The following is a 19351-nucleotide window of genomic DNA, read 5'->3' on the forward strand; positions in this document are numbered from 1 at the left end:
TGATTACAAAATCAAATTCTTGTTTTTCACATTGATATTATTCTTAATATGTGTGTCATCGCTCAAAATGAAAGGTCTGTTTCATCGTTTACTAATGAAAAAAATATTTGTTGGTATCATTTGTCACATTTAACCACCAGGGGGCGTAACTTGATGGAAGATAAGACTGTTTTCCCAATGTCTTATTTTTGTAGTGACGAACCAGCTGAAAAGTACACTTATCCCTGTGAAACCAGCCAACAGACAAGCCTGTCTATATGTGGAGGAGACCAGCAAACCAGCTCAGACCAGTTTAGACTGGGTGATTAAAGGTAAACTAATTCCAGCTCTAAGATCTGAATAAGTTGTTCATTCAACTACTGTAAAATGCCACACATTTATTATTAATATGGCGATTTGCGACGTTTTTGGTAACTATAAACGGCCTAAACATCTTATTGACAGTGAATTTTTTAAAATTATTAATCGTTAATAATAATTAATACATATAACTTTTAACTATCAACTATAGCACAATGTATGAGTGTTGGAAAAGATACTGAGATCTGAGCATAAAGTTTGACCACTAAACACCTGTGAGTGGTCGTGTCAGATTGTTTCCTGGTATTGTATTCTCATCCTGTAAAGAAGCATCCTTTCCTTTACTGTGTCCTGTCTAGTTTCCTGCTTGGCCTTGATTTTGTATTAGTGAGGAAAATGTCTTATTTGTTTTCCTATGTATGTTGAACCAAGAGCAAAGAAGTAAGTGTCCATGCCCTGATATAGATGAAAAGGAACAGGGATATTTTCTCAAGGAAGGTTATCTTAATAATAATAATAATAATAATAATAATAATAAAATAAAAATAAAAACAGAGACCCCACTATTTTGGTGTCCACATCAAATAAAATGTTATACATAAAAAACATATTAAATTCAAATAAAGTGTCTACTTTCATGTTTTAATTAACTTTTGCGAAAATAAAATGTCCAAATACAGGTGAACTAATGTTCCAAAGTGTAAAAATGTAATTTAGTGTAATGGTCCGCACTTTGACTTTACCACTACGTCTTTTATTAAACGTTGAATACCATACATTTGTTTTCTAAGCATTTTCAAATAAGTGTTGGCTGTGTTATTTTAAAAGGACTATGTCTATTTGGGTTTTATTTTAAGTTATGAAATAACCAGGGGAATTTTTTCCCAAATATGTTGTTTGTTAGAGCAGTGTAAAAGGATCAAGAAGCCATTCTGAAATAATAATTTAAAAAATGTATAGTCAACAGGCTGACATCATCAAAAGACACCCTGAAGATCCTTTGGCACTGCTGAAAAGTGAGTTTATTGCTCTTAAATATTTGATACTTTCACCTTTTCATTGTGTCAACCTAAACCACTTGTCATTCAGTGAAATTCCAAGAAAAGCAAAACAAAAAACATTTTCATTCGGTGTATTGCAAATTCTCTCTTACACCACAGTGTCATCCATTACACTGAATGACAATATCACTGTATAGATGATTTTAGCATCTTATTTATATTACAGATGAATGAGGAATATTAGGCACTGACAAATATGCGTTCAATCTAATTATTATTTAATGGTATTTTTGTATTGTTTAATTTCTGTTATTGATTTATTTTAGATGCCCATTATAAGAGAGAGAGCTGTAAAAAGCCAAAAAGTAAATGCAGACCCAGTAGTTTGGGCAGCAATTTTAGTAAGAAAATGAGAAAGGTATTGAGGATTGCAACTGTCAGAATAATAGCTTACTAATATTTCTGGAGAGAGTTATTTCTAAAAGTTCAAGAGAGGCCATTTAGGGGATTCTCCACCCAAAATACCATCCTGGTAATGTTATTTATTGGCAAACAGAAAGTATTCATAAATATAGCTGCAAGGAGTAATTTTTGGAGCTAAGCAAGTCAGAAACAAAGTCACAAGCTAAGCATGGAAGGGAGCATCAGAACAGTAGAATAAAATGCTTATTGTTTTTCAACAGTGGCTTCTGACATCATTTACTCGTGAATATTATTAAAACTAATTTAATGATGCAGACTATTACTAACAACATTGCAATTATAGGAACAATGACAATATTCTCTTCCTTTTTGGCAAAATGTCATTAAGAGTAACAAACCGTGATAATTCAGCGTAACATATATATTTATGTAAAAATGAAACAATATACTTATTCTGACCTGAACTTTTTAAAATATACAAAACAATATAAATTGTATTATATTTTAAATGATTTTTACTTCCTTACAAAAACTTCTTGCTGACAAGTGGGTAAAACCTAGTGGTTTGAAGGATAGTGGCAGTGTAAAGATATATATATAAAAAAAAATACAATTAATTAGTATTAGTATTTGGGGCTGCACTGTGATCCTAAAATAAGTATTTTAATTTGTCATCAAATTATTTTTGTTTGAATAAAAATGTAATATTTTTTGGCATATAAACTATTGTTTACTCTGAATAACATTTGGTGTCTTCTGTAAAATCATGGTAAAAAATGTACGAGTAAGTTTCTTTTGCTCAGAAAAATATAAAAAAATAAACAGGTCACATTCAAATGTATGGGGGGGGGGGGGGGGGGGGGGGGGTTTGGGGGGTGACAAAATTTAAAGTGGTATTACACTTATTTTTTTAATGCTTTAGTTTTTGACCCTCATATCAAAATTATTTTAAAACCATGGAATACGAATAAATGGCACATTATAAAAAGCACAAACATACATGCTTCCCTTGAGAGTCAGCCAACTGATGAACAATGACACAAATGTATAGTACAGTGCAAAAAAACAGCATATTGAAATGTCAGAGACAGTGTCCCATTACAGTACTGAAGATATACAAAATACAAAGGAATGTTTAGAACACTTGAATATCATCTTAACCATTTTAAAGTCCTTTTTAACATAACTTTAGTGCAGCGGCAGTCTCGAGGACTAATGAAGAAAGTAGGTCATAATTAAGCAATATAGAAAAACAGACACACACACACACACACACACGTTCATGCCCGTGACCAGCAAAAGTTCTTAATCTCTTCATGTCTGTATGATCCTGCATAAAATGTGTCTTGCTGACTGATTGATGCTTAGTGTCTGGGGCATTTCTCTTCAGCTTGATGGTGATGTTATTAGTATGATGTCAGCTCAGTCTGAAGACGTCACACAATTAGAGAGTCTCTGCTTAGATGAGTGGTCTGTTAAAAACACCAAGAGCCACACATTAGACACCCATTAGCATGGCGCGTTTGCAGATGCGTTGTTAGTGTGCCAGTGTAATGCAGTACTTACAGCCCATTAGAGTTAGTGACGCCATTTATGGCACATGCAGGCAAACAGAACAAACACATAAACCCTGCCCTTAGAAATCAAACTTTTTGATGATTCAAAGCAGACTTGCATACATTCTTGTAAAGAATATGATTTACATTTCAGCATACACAACATAACATACTGTACAATTAAAATCATTTCATATTCAGATCTCTCTGAGACACTCTTTGGAAAATAAATGACATAAAAAAATTTGCAAAAGGTAATTGTGAGATAAAAAAAGAAATAGTCACATTGTGAGATATAAAGTCATGATTTTTAAATATAGCCTAGTCACAATTGCAAGAAATAAAGTTTTATTTCTTAATTCTTTTATTATATACACTACTGTTCAAAAGTTTTGTTCGGTAAGATTTTTTTTATGTTTTTGAAAGAAGTCTCTTAGGCTCGCCAAGGCTACATTTATTTGATAAAAAAAACACAGTGTAAACTGTAATATTGTGAAATATTATTGCAATTAAAAATAACTGTTTTCTATTTTAATATAGTTTAAAATGTAATTTATTCCTGAGGTGGCAACGCTGAATTTTCAGCAGCCATTACTCCAGCTCTTTTTAACAGTAATTCAAAACTTTAAGTCTGAAATAGAAAATTCTGGTAGCTACAAAATAAACATCATAATTTTACCCGTCAGTCTAGTAGCTCCCTAAAATATGAAACTGTAAGAACTAGTCTAATATGTAAATGTAATTTTTGCCCTTTTATTGCAGGGAATTGGATTGAGAGATGTTGCATGATTTTCTGAAACTGATGTTGGGACTCATAGAATTTTCAGATTATGTATATGAATGAATCATTCATGGCTGGTGAGCTGAGATGTTTTTTTGACAATATACAGCTTGTTTTCAAGGATAGAACACTTATTTGTGCTCTTTAACATTTGGGACTTTACATTTCATATTAATGGAATCTCAAACATCTCTTCTTTTTAGGCTTGGAGAAAGTTTATTCCACCCTTTAATGTACAGAAACCAGGGCAGACCGTTATAAGTAACTCACCAGTTTCCTGGGTTTGTCCCTGTCCTCCCTGCGCTCCTGTAGCGTATGGGACAGTCCTTGAGCCGGGCGTGTGTATGAAAAAGGGCGCGTGCCGGGATCAGCAGTCCTGTACCGTTCTCTCCCTATAAGCTCTTCAGTTCTAAACCTCTCCACCTCCATCTCAGAGTACGGTGGTAAAGGTTCATCCTCCTCAGGGCGGTTGCTAGGTGATCTGCTTTGGTAACAGTCACTGCTCTTCTTGGAACTGCCTTTTGAGGGAGTGTCGCTGTCATCATCGGCCCTCCCACCCCGCTCTCCGTGGCCCCTAGCCTTGCGCTCCAGTAGAGTGTTCAGGTAGGCATCGTCATACAACCTCTGACGAGCAACATAGCGCTCACTGCCGCCTGCGTCACGTCTTTTTGGTGGGGAAGGTGGCGAGCCTCGACGACGCCAGTTGTTATCGTCATCTTCACGAGAATATCGTGGCCCGTCTCTGTATGACGTGGGATGGTCTCGCGACCTTGGAGCCATTTCAAAGTCTCGCTGAGGTCCACGAAAATCACCTCTTCGTCGACCGTGTGGGCCATACGAAATGGCAAACTCTTCCAGCTCATCTAGTGACCCCGTGCGCCCCCTGCCGTCAAAGGCTTTGCGTGGCAGGTGTTCAGAGCGACAGTTCCACCTGCACAAACAATCATGATATTATTTGTGCACGCATATACAGTAAAGACCCGATATACTCACGGCGAAGTTCTTTTTCGTACTTCGCTTAGGGGTAAATAAGGGAACAATTCTGAGAGCGGCATTTAAATGAATATGTAAATATGTGCTGCGCACTTTCAACAATAAAATAAACAACACAGATGACAGCGGGGAGAAAACAGCTGTTAAGCAAGCGTCTGATCATAGTGATGAGGATAAGTTTGCACAAGCTCTGCAGTTTGGCACTCCAGTCAAGTTAGTTCACTTTATATACCACTTTATACTATGTATTGCTTAGTAAGTAAGCAGATTATTAACAGTATTGAAAATGAGAAAAAAAAAAAAATTCAATTAGAATTACAACTTCATTTTCTACTATAAAACGGCTCTCCAATGTGTTCATGTTTTTACTCGCGGACGTCTGACTTCGACAGACTGAACAGAAGAAATGAACCCCGAGAAGATTACCACGTCAAAGAAGGCGGAGTCTCAGCGCACACCTACCTATTACGTAATCGCCATAGACCAATGGTAGCTTGAGGGTGTTTACCAGCCGAAGCGAACTTTTCTGGCAAGCTGTTTCGAACTCCCAAAACGAACTCCAAACAAACTTATTTTTGCCATGATTTTGTTCAAAATGACGTCACAACAGTTCGATTTCACTCAAAGTATTTCGGGGCCTTAAAAATTCAAAAGTTTGAGGTTGCTACGATTTTTGAAAGAAGTATTGTACCCTCATCAACGCTGAATATATTTGATTAAAAATACAGTAAAAATAGTAATATTGTAACAATTTAAAATATTTTCATTTTTAAAATGTAATTTATTCCTGCGATGGTAGAGCTGAATTTTCAGCATCATTGCTCCAGTCTTCAGCGTCACATGATCCTTCTAATCATTCTAATAGGCTGATTTGGAGCTCAAGAAACATTTCTTTTTATTATCAGTGTTGAAAACGGTTGTGCTGCTTAATATTTTTGTGGAATCCTAAAAAAAAAAAAAATCAGGATTCTTTGATGAATGGAAAGTAAAAAAAAAATGCTTTTATTTGAAATAGAAATCTTTTGTAACACTGAAAATGTCTTTACTGTCACTTTTGATCATTTTAATGTGTCCACATACCACTTAACACCCTCTTGTGTCTCCAGTTTGAAAATCCCTGTGCTAAATTAGGTCACTCACACACACACACACACACACACACACACACACACACACACACACACACACACACACACACACACACACACACACACACACACACTCACAAATTGTACCTGTTGTCATGCTCATCCAGTGAGTGATTGCTCTGATAATGTGAGGGACGGAGCCCATGGCCAATCGATGCTGTTCGGAGACGCGCCTCATCCATGTGGTCACTGATGGGTGGTAGAGCCTTCCTCTGGACCTGCCGATAGGTCTGTCTGAAGTCTACGTCACCATCATGCAGAGAGCTCAGTTCTGATAGGCTGCCAGCTGTTGACACAATGACATCATTATGTTCTGCTTTTCTTTTACGATAACACTCACATAAACAACACAAATCTATTGCCATTGTCTATAGCCTGTGGCGGAAGATCTTTATACGGCAGAAATGATGTACTTGGTTAGAATATTATGAATTTTGATCAAGAAGCATGCACAATCACAGATATATTTTAAAGGGATGGTTCATCTAAAAATGAAAAATATGCCATTACTTACTAATTCTCATGCCGTTCAAATCGTATGACTTTCTTTCTTCTATGGAACACACAAAAAAAGTGTTTTGATGTTTTGATTTTATTTATTTTTTTCATTTTAGTGTGACATCTTTTAAGATATCTTCTCTTGTGTTCCACAGTAGATAAAAAATCGTACAGGTTTGTAAATGATTTTTTTCATATTTTCCATTTTTTGGGTGAACTATCCCATGAATGTAAAAGGCAGGTCCATGGGTGAGTTTAGATGGGAAACGATCATTATTTTTGCACTTCGATTTAGTGCCGCTAATGTTGCATAAACTACACATATGACCTTTAAAAGGACAGTGATAATGACATGAATATGTCATAAGGTGTGTCAGGTGACCACAGTTACATAGCTTTTCACTGACTCAACTTTAAAATGAAAATTCAGCCTTCCTTTTTCACACACAAACACAGAAACATGCTGACTGCATACAGGCTTACATGGATGACAGGCCCCCTTGGTAGGGTGGAAATGCGCCAGGTCCCTCTCTACGTAGTACACAACCTTCATAGCATCCTGACACTGACTGGCCTGTAGTCGATAGCCACTGCGCTCTGTGGACACACACATGACCTGTGTGTTGCTACTGTGTCCATATTATCACACATACTGTGCATAATTTAAGGTTAAAACACGCACGTAACACTCACACGATACTTAGTTAAGCCTTTACAGGAGCAAGCAAACAATTTTAGAATATTGCGTATGCGTACTGTATTTATGCAATTATTGGATTTCGGGGGAAGTTCATTAAACTGATCCATTTGAGCCTGCTGTAGCACAAAACCCTGTCTTATTCACGTACCACCTGCAATCCAACTCATATAACTTCATAAATTGAAGGAATTAAAAAGTAAAACTGTAAATAAATAAATAATTTAAATTGAGAAATAAACTGAATAAAAATGTTTTCCTATCCATAAAATTAAATGTTAAACCGATTAACAATAATTTTATATATTAGTAAAAACCTTTAAATTCAACTTCTTAACTATAAACCATTTGCGACCAAGTTTAAAATGCTATCCACACATGAGAAGAACTATAGACTTTTACTGATCCAATTCCCCTTCAGTGTTTGCCACTCAGCTGAGGAGAAAATGTTTTACTTGTTGATACTACACACACACACAGTGTGAAACCATTCACCAATCCCATAGACAAAACAACTACTTCCTTCGCAATGCCAGCTAGCTTGTTCCACTGTCAGCATCTTCAAAACTTAAGATTCTACTTCCAAGTCTTTGTCTACTGTTGTTAGCTCATGTTCACTCATACACAATACAGCAAACACTCACATCTCATCCAACCACAATTCCTTCCCATTTTAAATACCGTAGCCTGTTTTTTAACATGAAGATGAAAGTTACAGTACCAACTGAAGAGGATGTTAGTTGAGTTTGATTTGAGTTAGATGATGCAGACTAAAGTTGTTCAATCAAATGTAGATGCATTTTCACTAGACAGGCATTGGAGAGATGTGTTTAAAGAAAAAGCAAAGACTTTACACATGCTGTTGCATTTTCACTTACGTCCAGCTATATTGTTTTGTACTGAAGAAGGCACTATAGACAACTTGGGTTCAATGATGGATGGAGCGGCTGGAGGGACCACAGGAACACCAGGAACGTAGTAAGGTTGATACATAGCAATCTGAGGAGGTTGGCCACTCTTTGCCATCTTCCCTGCTTCATATACTGAGAAGGCAAAAGTGATTTTTTTTTTTTTTTCAGGTTGTGAATATGAACAATGCATGTAGTATGCATGTGTGTGTTTGTGTACTCACAGTGTTTTGGACAGCAACATGTATCAGGACAGCAGCAACAGCGTACATAACAACAGCAGGAGTGAGGGCAACACTGGCACCAGCAGATCCCAACCAACAACAGGAAGAGAACGCTACCAAGGACGACAGCTCCCACAAACACCCACTCTATAAGGGAGACAAGAAAGACTCATCAGGAAACTTGGTTTCCGTGGCACAAGCAGATCCTGAAGGAAGTGCTGTCCTAAAATCATTTTTGCCCACAGGATGTGAAGTCTCTGATCATGACCAACCACAAGGGAGAGTGTGAATGATGCAGAACCTCTTATCTGGACTGTCTACAGGGCTAATGATGAATTTCCTCTGGGTGTGGTGTTAAAATTCCAACGGCATACATTCCAACGGCATACATTACAGACCTTTTTCTCAACACAGATACTTTACGTTCTCAAGAATGTTCATATTTATGTCTCTGAGCACTTACGGCATTTTGGGGGATCAAGACATTAAATAAAATAAAAGAGCAAAGTAACATTTTTGGTTGTTTATGAATTTACACCATAATACCAGAGCTGGGTATCAATACAAAAATTCTCAATTAGATTTGATATTTAAGTTATAATATCTATTTTGCTTACACATTTATTACTAAAGTGAAACTTGATGTTTCTGATCTCTGGGGTATCCATCAGACTGATTCAAACGGTAACCCCTTTCAACAGAGTTCATGAGTCTTTTTGAATGGTCCATTAAAAGGAATGGCTCATAAGAGTCATTTGTTTGTGAATCGGAAAAATAACAATCATGTGATTAAGTTACTTAAAGGTATGCAGTAATATAATGCATTACGTCATGCATATACGTATAATGTACCGTAATGTCATGCTAAACTGATTGTGTCCGGAAATTTGGAATTATCATTTGTTGTTTTCAGAGGGAACAGATCAGGCATTATGGAGTTTGGTGATTGTAGCAGAGGATAAAGCAGATTAACTGAAAAGGACCTGTGTGAGAGCACCCACTGAAAAGGAAAGGGGGAGAAAGAGGTATGGCAGGCGTACCTGGCATAATCTCCAAATCAAACTCAGGCAAGATGTCATCCAGCACACCTGTCCTACCTGGAGAAGGGAGAAGATCAGATATGAACAGCAGCAGTGGGCAGCAGGTGAAAGTTCAAAGTTTAGAGTCGTGGGTAAAGCCTTGTGTGTGTGTTATTATGGAAAAAGTTACACTGTTAATGGCTGTGGATTAATCAAAAGTGTAAGTTGAAAGCTGATTTGATAACTTTGATCTGTGGTTTTAAACATGATTGGCCTTTTAGTCAGATCAGACTAAATCAAGAACAATGTCTGATATTTTAGTCAAGAATACAAAAGTTTAAGTCTGCATGTATATGTACCAGTCAAAAGTTTGGACACAATTCACTGAATTTATATTAATTGGATACCAATTTTGGTCACTACAAAATCTCTATAAATCCAATTTTGTTACTTCATACCTTTGATGACTACTATTATTCTGTAATATTAAAAAGATACTAATAAAGAATGTGTAGCTGTGTCCAAACGTTTGATTGGTAGTGTATGTGCATAGGTGTGTGTGTGTGTGTGTTTGTTTGCAGGAAAGGGTTTGCCAAGGAAAAGGTGAAAGGTCAACATCCTCTGTGGATGAGTAACTAACTTTAGGCCAGTGCTGTGTTTCTGTAGTGGTTACTGGCTGTAATGATATGTTGACATGTTTCTGGTTCCCAGGGCTTATGCTAATGTAGATGTGTACTTTCGTTCAGTATTTATATTTGGCCTGAGCACAGATCAGGTTCACTAATGTGCACGAATGGAGAGTGGGAAAGAGATGAGGTAGAGGGGGGCTTCAGTGGGGGAGACAGTGGAGGAATATGGGAGACTAATTAATCACACAGCCTCATTAACCATCTTGAAAGGGGGCAAGTGTACGTCATCACCATGGAGACAGTGTTGGCATTGTATGGAATTAAAAGGTGTCCCAGAGCACTGTCCAATTACCTTCAACAAAGATCTTCCCTGAGAGCGAAATGAAGGGGTGGCTTTACATGTACTGTCGATTTTACACTGAGAATACTTTTTCAATGGCTGGCACACTGCCAACAATAAAGAGCATTCTCACCATCTAAACTGGCCTCAATGTTTAGCGTAAAACCTGAAATGTTATGTCTGAATGCAATTCATAATGCAACAAGTGTGCAGGAGACCGGATCTTTTCTGTTAAAGTTAGCATGAAATGAAAATTCACCCTATCTATTTTCTAAATGCATGTTATTAATATGTTTAATTTCTTTTTTATTTTGACCTTGTGATTTTTTTTTTTAATCAAAATGTCCTAACTTACAAATCTCCATCTTCTCTCTGGTGACATATTCTGGACGTCTCCAATCATTTTTTTCCCCCAATAATCCATTTCGCTTGTACGTCACAATACGGAAGAAAAGATCTGTCGCTATTTCATCACGACTTTAAATTTCGTGAACACAGACGTATTTTTAAGTCTTAACAAAAAGCTGCAAGTCTTTAAACTGAATGTGTTGGTGTTGTAAACAAATCTGCCCACTGTCAGAGCAGATTTATCCCTGAGTGACAGGAAGTGCTTAGCTGGCAGACAGGAAGAGGAAAAATAATATCCACCTCCATCTCCTCTACTTCTCCGTTACAGTCATTAAACCAAGCGTAACTTGAGAGTAAAGGGGACCTCATGAAGAGACGTAAAAACATGAAGAGAGAGACAGGCAAGCTCTGTGTAGTATAGATTGCAAGTTATTATCAGACTTAAAGGGATAGTTCACCCAAAAATGAAAATTCTGTTATTGTTTCAAATCTGTATGACTTTTTGTTCTGTGGAACACAAAACAGGATATTTTATTTTGGTCCATAAAATGGAAGTCCATGGGGCCCAAAACAACATTGATCCCCAATGAATTAGTATGGACAAAAAAACACTGAGATATTTTTCAAAATGTCATCTTTTGTGATTTACAGAAGAAAGGTGAACTATCCCTTTTTTGAAATACACCCTACAACCAATTGTGTTCTGCAACACTTTTATGTCGACTGGGAGAAAATGAATTAAGAGCAAGTTTGGTCCAAGGGAATACTTAACTCCAAGGGCCAGATTTACTAACAGCTTGCGCCAGCACAAACCCGTTAAAAAACTACTGTCAGGATTTACTGAAGACATGCAGTGAAACATTAGCACTGAAAAGGTGTTGACACAGTTATTTTTGAGGCTGACCTTATTGCATATGTATTTGTAGGAGTTTCCTTTTCCTTTTCCTTTCCACTCCCATCGACGCTTTTATGGGATTGCGCCCTGTTTGGTAAATTTGGCCCCAAAATGTCAAATGAAACTCAATGGTTTAGATTAACCAAATTTGTTTTTTCACAGTAATTTGTTGTATTACCTATAAAAAATTAGGGCATTTGCTTAGGTAAGCTAACAAATTTCTGTGGTAAAAAGTGAGTTATTATTGTAAACAGCAGAGTTTTCACAGTAAAACTGTATTGATTAATTTCACCTGTATTGATAGCACAGTAAATCTCTGAATATAGTATTGTAATAAATTACTGGTAATTACAGTGCACTTCCTAATTCTAAGTAGTGTTGCTTTTCTTAGCATGCATCACTAAGAACCAAGAGCTAAACAGTAAGGAAAATCTGAAATTGGGAGTGTCTGGTTCAAAGTCAAACATTATACTCTTCATTTTATAAACCAATTAAATCTTGATTACTCAGAGGGCAGGAGAGACTTCCTCCACTTCTTAGCGCCTACATAACACTCTCGTTGATCCTCCTGTGTAAGCTCTAACCCTCTCATGTTATTTTTCTCTTCACCGAACAGGACTGTTCTGGAGGCCCTGGCGTCCTCTGGCCCCTGAAACCCCCTTCGTTCCCATGGAAACGGCTTAAGAAGTGGCTTATATTGCTCATGTCGATAACGGTCAGTTATTTACTCTTTGTCTGGCATGAGGCGTCTGACTTTGCTTTGTCCAGCTGAAACAGAAATAACTTATTCTGTTGGGGTCCGTCCCACAGCACCAAACAAATTGTTTCTCTCCGCAGTGATCCTGTCCAGGACGTGTAAAATATGTGAGGTTGTCCTGATCTGCCAGGGCACAAATGAACAATAGCTTCTCTTATTAAGGATCTGAGCCATGTTGAGAAGCATGCACCGTTCAGTTGTTGCCATGGTAGCGCTTGTAAGTGCACTCAGGAATTCAGTGAGGGATTGGCATTACCAATTATTTAGATACAACAACCAAGCATCCACACACAAAAGTAAACACTTTTGGAAAGCAAGGTCTTAGAGAGCATGCCACTTTTTCATTGAGAATTCTATAAATAAATCACATATATTGGGAGTCCCTAAAGCACAGCGTTAACCATTTAATTTAGGGTACAATTTTCACTATTAACTAGTTGCTTATTAGCATGGATATTACTTAGATATTGGCTATTTATTAAGCACATATTAATGCCTTATTGACCATATTTTACATCACTTAATCCTACCCAATACCTAAACTTAACAACTTACTAACTATTAATAAGCAGTAATTAGGAGTTTATTGAGGCAAAAGTCTTAGTTAATAATTAGTTAATAGTGAGAATTGGACCCTAATCTAAAGTGTGACCAGCATTCACTGACACTATTTCAAGCATTTGTAACAGTTCAGACTTTTTGAAAACCATGTTATACCCATCTAACAAAATATGTTCCCATTAAGTTCCCAAAAAACTTTATTTCTGAACTTTTTTTCTTGGTTATGCGAAAGTTAAGGGAACATTTCATGTTATTGTTATTGTAATGCTAGCGGGAACAAAACAGATCGAGCAGATCTATGTATGTGCAGGATTTACAGAATTCTGAACAAACAAACAAAACATAAACTGAGACTAAGAACTAAGGAACACAACAAGCGAGGAAACACGAGGAACAGAATGCAAACCATCTACATGTAACAGCAAACATCGACTAACAAGGGTAGCAAGCTAACAAGACACACCTGGGAACAATTATGGAATTAATCAACATTAATCAAGTCCTGACAGTTACTTTTGAATGTTCTCTTAATTTTTTTCTAAAAAGTAGTACCATTTAAAAAAGCGTTAAGCGAACATATAAATGTTTTTGAGCTAAATCTCTGAGAACATTGCATGAAAGATCATGCAGATAACTTTGAATAAATGTTTTATTAACATTACTGGAAAAGTATGAATGTGTACGTATGTATGTGTGTCTATAAGCATGTATAGGTACATATGTTTACATGATAACCTGTTGACTTCCCTGGACTCAAGGATCTCTTTAATATAGTGCTAGTACTAACCGCTTATGGAAACAGGTTTTATTTTTTCTTAAATGTGATTTTGAAAACATTTCCATGTAAATACCCTGTGTTGACTGTTACTGTTTGTCTTAGTTCTAAAAAGTTATATAAAAAAAGTATAAAAACAACATTACTGGAAGAGCGTTTCTTCACAACTTCAAGAGAATCTAGCTAAAGTACTCATGAGACTCACCCTGCACCAGTAGCTCCACCTGGTCTTCATTTTTCCCTTCCAGATCATCAGAAATGGTCACCTTACAGAAATACACACCGCTGTCGCCCCACTGCAGCTGTCCGATGTGCAGATCTGCTTCTGAAAAGGTCAGAAAATATTACACTCATGTTATTAAACCAAAGTTCAAAAATGTATTTAGTTTTAATATTTTTCGGTTTTGGTTTACATCGTAACATTGTCAGTTGCGCAGTTTGTTTGATCTGAATTACATCGGTCACTTTTAGCACTTTTTATTCAGTGAGAACAACACATCATTCATACACATTATCTATCTGTTATATTTTGTCAGAACAATCATAGTCTTTGTTGGAGAGGTGACTGGAGGAGGGAGAGCTTTAAAGTCTAAAATCAGACGAGAGGGTGTTTGCGTTTGATAAGGAAAGCCGTGGGGGTGTTTTGTGAGGCCTTTATGAGGTCCACCCCCCTGACCATTGTGCGACCTAGAAAAAAACCCAGCCCTATTTAAGGAACAGGAAAACACAGCACAATCGGCTGGGCTTCCTAGGGAGAGAGAGGGTTTACACACAAAATTGCAGACTTGAGCGTATATAGGAGGCTCAAAATGTAATAATAATATAACAATGATTTTATTACACAGTGGCCCCATGAAGTATTTGGACCATTAAGCCACAAGTATCATTTTATGAAGCCATTGCATTAAAAAGAACTGATGTCATTTTTCTGAGTCATTTTGCAATTACTTTTAACCAACTGATCCCAAGGCCATGTTTGTAGATGTATGATGTCAGTTCCCCTTAAGTTCACACTGGTGCCCAAGAAGAGTAACCCCATGTGTAGTTTATCACATCAACTACACTACCACAAACTGTTTTCAACATTGATAATACCTTATATAGCATATTAGAATCACTTCTGAAGGATCATGTGACAGTAAAGACATTTTAAAATATATCAAAATAAATTGTTTAAATTGTAATAATATTTCACAATATTACTACTTTTACTTATTTGTATTAAAATAAATGGAGCCTTGGTGAGTATAAGATAATTCTTTGAACAACATTTGTACCCAACCCAAACTTTCGAACAGCAGTGTTTCTATCAAACTTAACTATCAAGCATGCTTGAGCTGTCTTCTTTTAAATAAATTCCACTTAGTTTTTTTTTTCTAATGCAATGAAATGTATACATTTTTAAGTGAAACTTAGATTTGTATATGTAATTATGCCAGCATTGCTTCATAAATCCCTCTAATCATGATGTTATTTAATTGACTATTAAGGTTGCCAACCTGTTTTACCATTTTGTGTTTGACACTAACCTGTTGAATTGTCTAGTTAATAAATGACCATGGAAGTCCCCTTTGTGAGTCATTAAGTTTGAAATTTCACTTTCCAACTGACTAATGCTGTCATTTTAATGAGCCACTTATTGATCTATAAGGTTATGATCATATTCATGACAATATTCTGCCTTATATTTGACAGAACTTAACCTCTAATCAAGCTAAACAACTTCCATCAAAAAAGTGCAGTTATAAGACAACAAATACATTACTGTTAATGATGGAGATATCTCTTCCTTTGTAGTGTTCTGCTAAGGTCATGGAAGCTCCCTGTCCTGAGGCCACGACGCGGACCGTGCGGCCCTTGTCAGAGCAGTCCAGATGAGACGTAGCTCCCAGATCAGATACGCGGACCCCCAGGGACTCGGGAAAGGTGAAGGAATCCCGAGTGCGGTCTGTACAGTAAGACTTGTACCACCACTGTACCACTGCGTTTTGAGTGGAGTGAGTGGTGTAATGACACGGAAGAACAATGGAGGAGAACAGCATGGCGAACTTCTTCTCATCTTTCACAATCACCTGTACACCATTACACCTTTGCACTGTGCCAAAAAGAGAGAGAAAGAAGTTTATAGTGAGGAAAAAAACATTGTTATTGAATGACAGCAACACAATTACTTTTAAGGCTATACACTAAACACCCTTTGCCTAGATTTTTGCCCTGGTTTGGAGTATGGACGCTAGTAGTCAAAGCTAGTTAATGAAAGTCCAGTCTGCACATTTCACAGAAAACCATGTGCATAATGGGCATAGACTTTAATGTTTTAGCTTCAAAAGAGAATATCAAACATTTGTTATTTTGAGCCAGTTTATATAACACTTTTTTTCTCCGTTTGTCGTGCATGTCATAATAACAAGGTGCATGTGTGAGTTTGTATTGTTCAGAATGACTTAAAAAGATCCTCAGTGTATAATGGCAGGTTTATTTCTGAAACCATTTATAATGTCAGCATATTTGTTTTGCAAATAGAACTGTTGCGACAGTTAGAATTAAGAAAAAAAATATATACAATAACAACATTTTTGGTACATCTAAATGCAATGCAGAACCCTGTTTTGTGTGATTTTTAATAAAGACAAAAACTATGCCAGAACTATGTAAATGTTAGTTACTGATAAATATTATATTTGTTTTGTAATAACTTGGGTAACAGTACTGAAGGTTGAGCTTGATGAAAATAAAGTCAACACTACAATTTGGGTAAAACATTGAGAAACTTAATATTAATTAATTACTTAATTAAAATGATTTTCTTGTCTTCCTTCGTGTACAGTCATTTTATTCAATTGGTGTCACAATTATAATACATTTCTATGTTTTGTATATTAAAATTAGCTAATTGTTACAAAAAAGTTTTGGAATGAAAATAATTTGAACAAAATTATTACACTTTTTCATTTTCATTGTTGCATACAGTCAAAAATGAGATGATAAAATCACATCAAGTGGTTGAAAATGGGTGTTTAAAAGAAGCTACTTTTGTTCTAGGTTAATTTTGTACTAGGGTAATATTTCTAATTTATCAACAACAAAATGTGTTTTTGGTGCCTCTAATGCATAAAAAATGAGAGCCAAAACTGCATCCTTTCCTTTTTGTGGAATTTAGTGGATCAGCAAACACACCCATGAGCAAAGAGAGTAATGCAAATTCCAAGATACAGTAAGCTTTCAGCGGCAACTGTAATGACTACTGACCTGTTCATGATTAGTATTATGGTGTTTGAGTCTAATGGTACGTTTCATAGTGTCAGAGACAGGCATGTGTTCATTACCCAAAGCCCTTTTTTAGACTAGGCCTAACTAACCAGTGCATCAAAAAAAACTGATTTCGCTCACTGCCTCTTTTCGAGAATGCTTAGTCACTCCATTCCAAAGGGAATCAGCTAGAAGATTACAAGGTGAGGTGACCTGAAAACAACCCTAAAAACATCTGGATCCAGTCAGTCAGCATTTGTGTGTGTGTGTGTGTGTGTGTGTGTGTGTGTGTGTGTGTGTGTGTGTGTGTGTCTAAGCATGAAAGAGTGTATTTGTCCAGCCGTGTGTGGGAGATTATGGAACAGAAAGCTGGACAAAATCCGAGAAGTGCCCGAGAGGAGGATCTGCTAGTGTGAAAAACAGAGAGAAAGAGAGAGAGAGAATGAAAGAGAAGTGTGAGTAAAGAAAGTTAAATTCCATGCTATGCAGGGGGCGCAGACGTGGGGGGCTGTAGCTTTTTGTAGAGACATCACAGTCTGTAGCTCTGACTGTTTGGGGTGGAACCTAAATATTCTGAGAAAACTCTTATGAAAGATCAAGTTTAGTGCAAGTAGAGCAGAGGTCTCTCCCACAAACACAGAGACACCCTAATTCTCGTCAAAGGGTGGAGCACACTGCATAAAAATATATAACTGTCATCACAGATGTCTGGATGAGATCTACACTCATTCATTGTTGTCTTAGAGGAAACAGAGCAACTTCCTGAGCATTTTCCAGCTGTACTTTAGAATGATCATGTTGCTGAGAGAAATGTTGGCGAGAATTCTTGATTACATTCATTAATACTCAGTTCAGGGTAGATAGGGTCCTCCTTTTGTCCTCCCTTTTGCCTGTTTGACTCATTGTTTGGCATTATGGTGAACCCCCACCCACTAAGACTCAGTGCAGGAGGGGGATGTTGAGTTCCCACCAATAAGATAAATTCATTGACTCAGTCTTCCATGAACACCCAATTAGGTTACAGAGATTTAAACCAAGCCGTTAGTAGCAGGAAACTTTACTTGATTGTATGTTAATGAGCTGCTGATGCTAACTAAACCATTATAGGGAGGTGTATATGTATTACATTTTATTGCAAGTATAGTATTCAACAGTTCAACAGCTCAAAACAACTTTTCTCTACAATGTTTATGCAAATTCACACATAGCCTACACTGTCTACTGAGAGGGATTTTTAAAAGTAGTTTTAGTTCACATCAGTTCACAAAGTTGGCCACTAACCTGCTCATAAAACCATCATAAATTGTGTTGTCTCAGTTGCATCCACCCTTCAAGAACTGATACAATGCAGCTGCACTCCCTGACACACATTCCAGCAGCACTTCCCACAATTCTTCTCTCCCACAACAACAACAACTTTGGGATGTTAAAAAGTTTCAAATGTTCATCACACTATCTGGGCTGGTACAATCTTGAGCTGTGAAGTCTTTTACATTTATATACTTTTATTTACTTATATAAAATCATACGTGTATGTATGTATGCATGTATGTATGTATATATACATACAGCCATTCTATAATCATCAGTAATCAATATAATAAAGATTATTGTTGAGCAAATGTAGGCTACATTTTTTATTTATTTAAATCAGAGTCATTTAGGCTATTTTATTTAGTTTTTTGCTTTTAGTTTTGAATATAACACTTATTTTACATAAAAAGTGCCCAACAGACTGTCATTTAAATTTTTTTTTTTTTTTTTTAAATAAAATTAGCAAATTATAAAATGTTTTGTCAGGTGTAAATGTAAATGGATTATAGTAAAAACCGTCGCGAGGACCCGTGACCAATCTAAAAATAAAGCCGGGCTCAAGGTTCTCTAAGCTCTCAACCTGTTGCTTTAGTTGTCTGTCTCAGTTTTCTATTTCTATATCATGACCAAAAGGAAAACATATTAAAAACTTACGTGAAAATAGTATGAATAGAATCCAGGAACCGTTTAACAAAACCATGATCCAGTTTAGTGCGGTTTATATTGCAGCTATCTAGTCCATCTTCTCCCGGACTGTTATTCGCTTGCTTCATCTCTGTCTGCTCTGCGCTGGTTAGAATGAGCGGACTGAACCACTTTACTAAAGGGGGAATAAACTGTGAAAATTGTAACTAAAACCAATATATGCTAAACGGCTGTTGAGATGAAAATGTAATTTGATTAACATATATATATATATATATTTAAGTTGTCAA

General features: G+C 36.5%; 1 protein-coding gene and 2 long non-coding RNA genes across 7 annotated transcripts; 2 read left to right on the forward strand and 1 right to left on the reverse strand.

The window, feature by feature from the left end:
* The first annotated feature begins 206 nt into the window (after window positions 1-206).
* LOC311087759 lies at window positions 207-8643 on the forward strand. The gene is made up of 3 exons (XR_014607366.1): window positions 207-311; window positions 1261-1316; window positions 8532-8643. It is a non-coding gene; the product is annotated as an uncharacterized lncRNA (long non-coding RNA).
* Window positions 1824-19207, reverse strand: LOC311087757 (immunoglobulin-like domain containing receptor 2). 4 transcript variants are annotated; one of them, XM_084121158.1, is made up of 10 exons: window positions 19071-19204; window positions 15619-15948; window positions 14059-14178; window positions 9570-9626; window positions 8530-8676; window positions 8276-8440; window positions 7184-7297; window positions 6290-6488; window positions 4332-4992; window positions 1824-3196 (listed from the first exon to the last, which is right to left on the reverse strand). In XM_084121158.1, exons 1-10 carry the CDS (start codon window positions 19114-19116, stop codon window positions 3161-3163), a joined length of 1875 nt encoding a protein of 624 aa, XP_083977284.1. In that variant the 5' UTR covers window positions 19117-19204; the 3' UTR covers window positions 1824-3160. The 4 variants fall into 4 exon arrangements, with proteins under 4 accessions (XP_083977284.1, XP_083977286.1, XP_083977285.1 ...); XM_084121160.1 differs by lacking the exon at window positions 7184-7297 and having other exon boundaries at window positions 19071-19207; XM_084121159.1 differs by lacking the exon at window positions 9570-9626.
* Window positions 9634-15951, forward strand: LOC311087758. 2 transcript variants are annotated; one of them, XR_014607364.1, is made up of 4 exons: window positions 9634-12475; window positions 12598-12734; window positions 14102-14186; window positions 15651-15951. It is a non-coding gene; the product is annotated as an uncharacterized lncRNA (long non-coding RNA). The 2 variants fall into 2 exon arrangements; XR_014607365.1 differs by lacking the exon at window positions 12598-12734.
* Window positions 19208-19351: the final 144 nt, after the last annotated feature.

The sequence above is a fragment of the Abramis brama genome (genome assembly GCF_963993115.1).
Source record: "Abramis brama genome assembly, chromosome: 8".
Lineage (NCBI taxonomy): Eukaryota > Metazoa > Chordata > Actinopteri > Cypriniformes > Leuciscidae > Abramis > Abramis brama.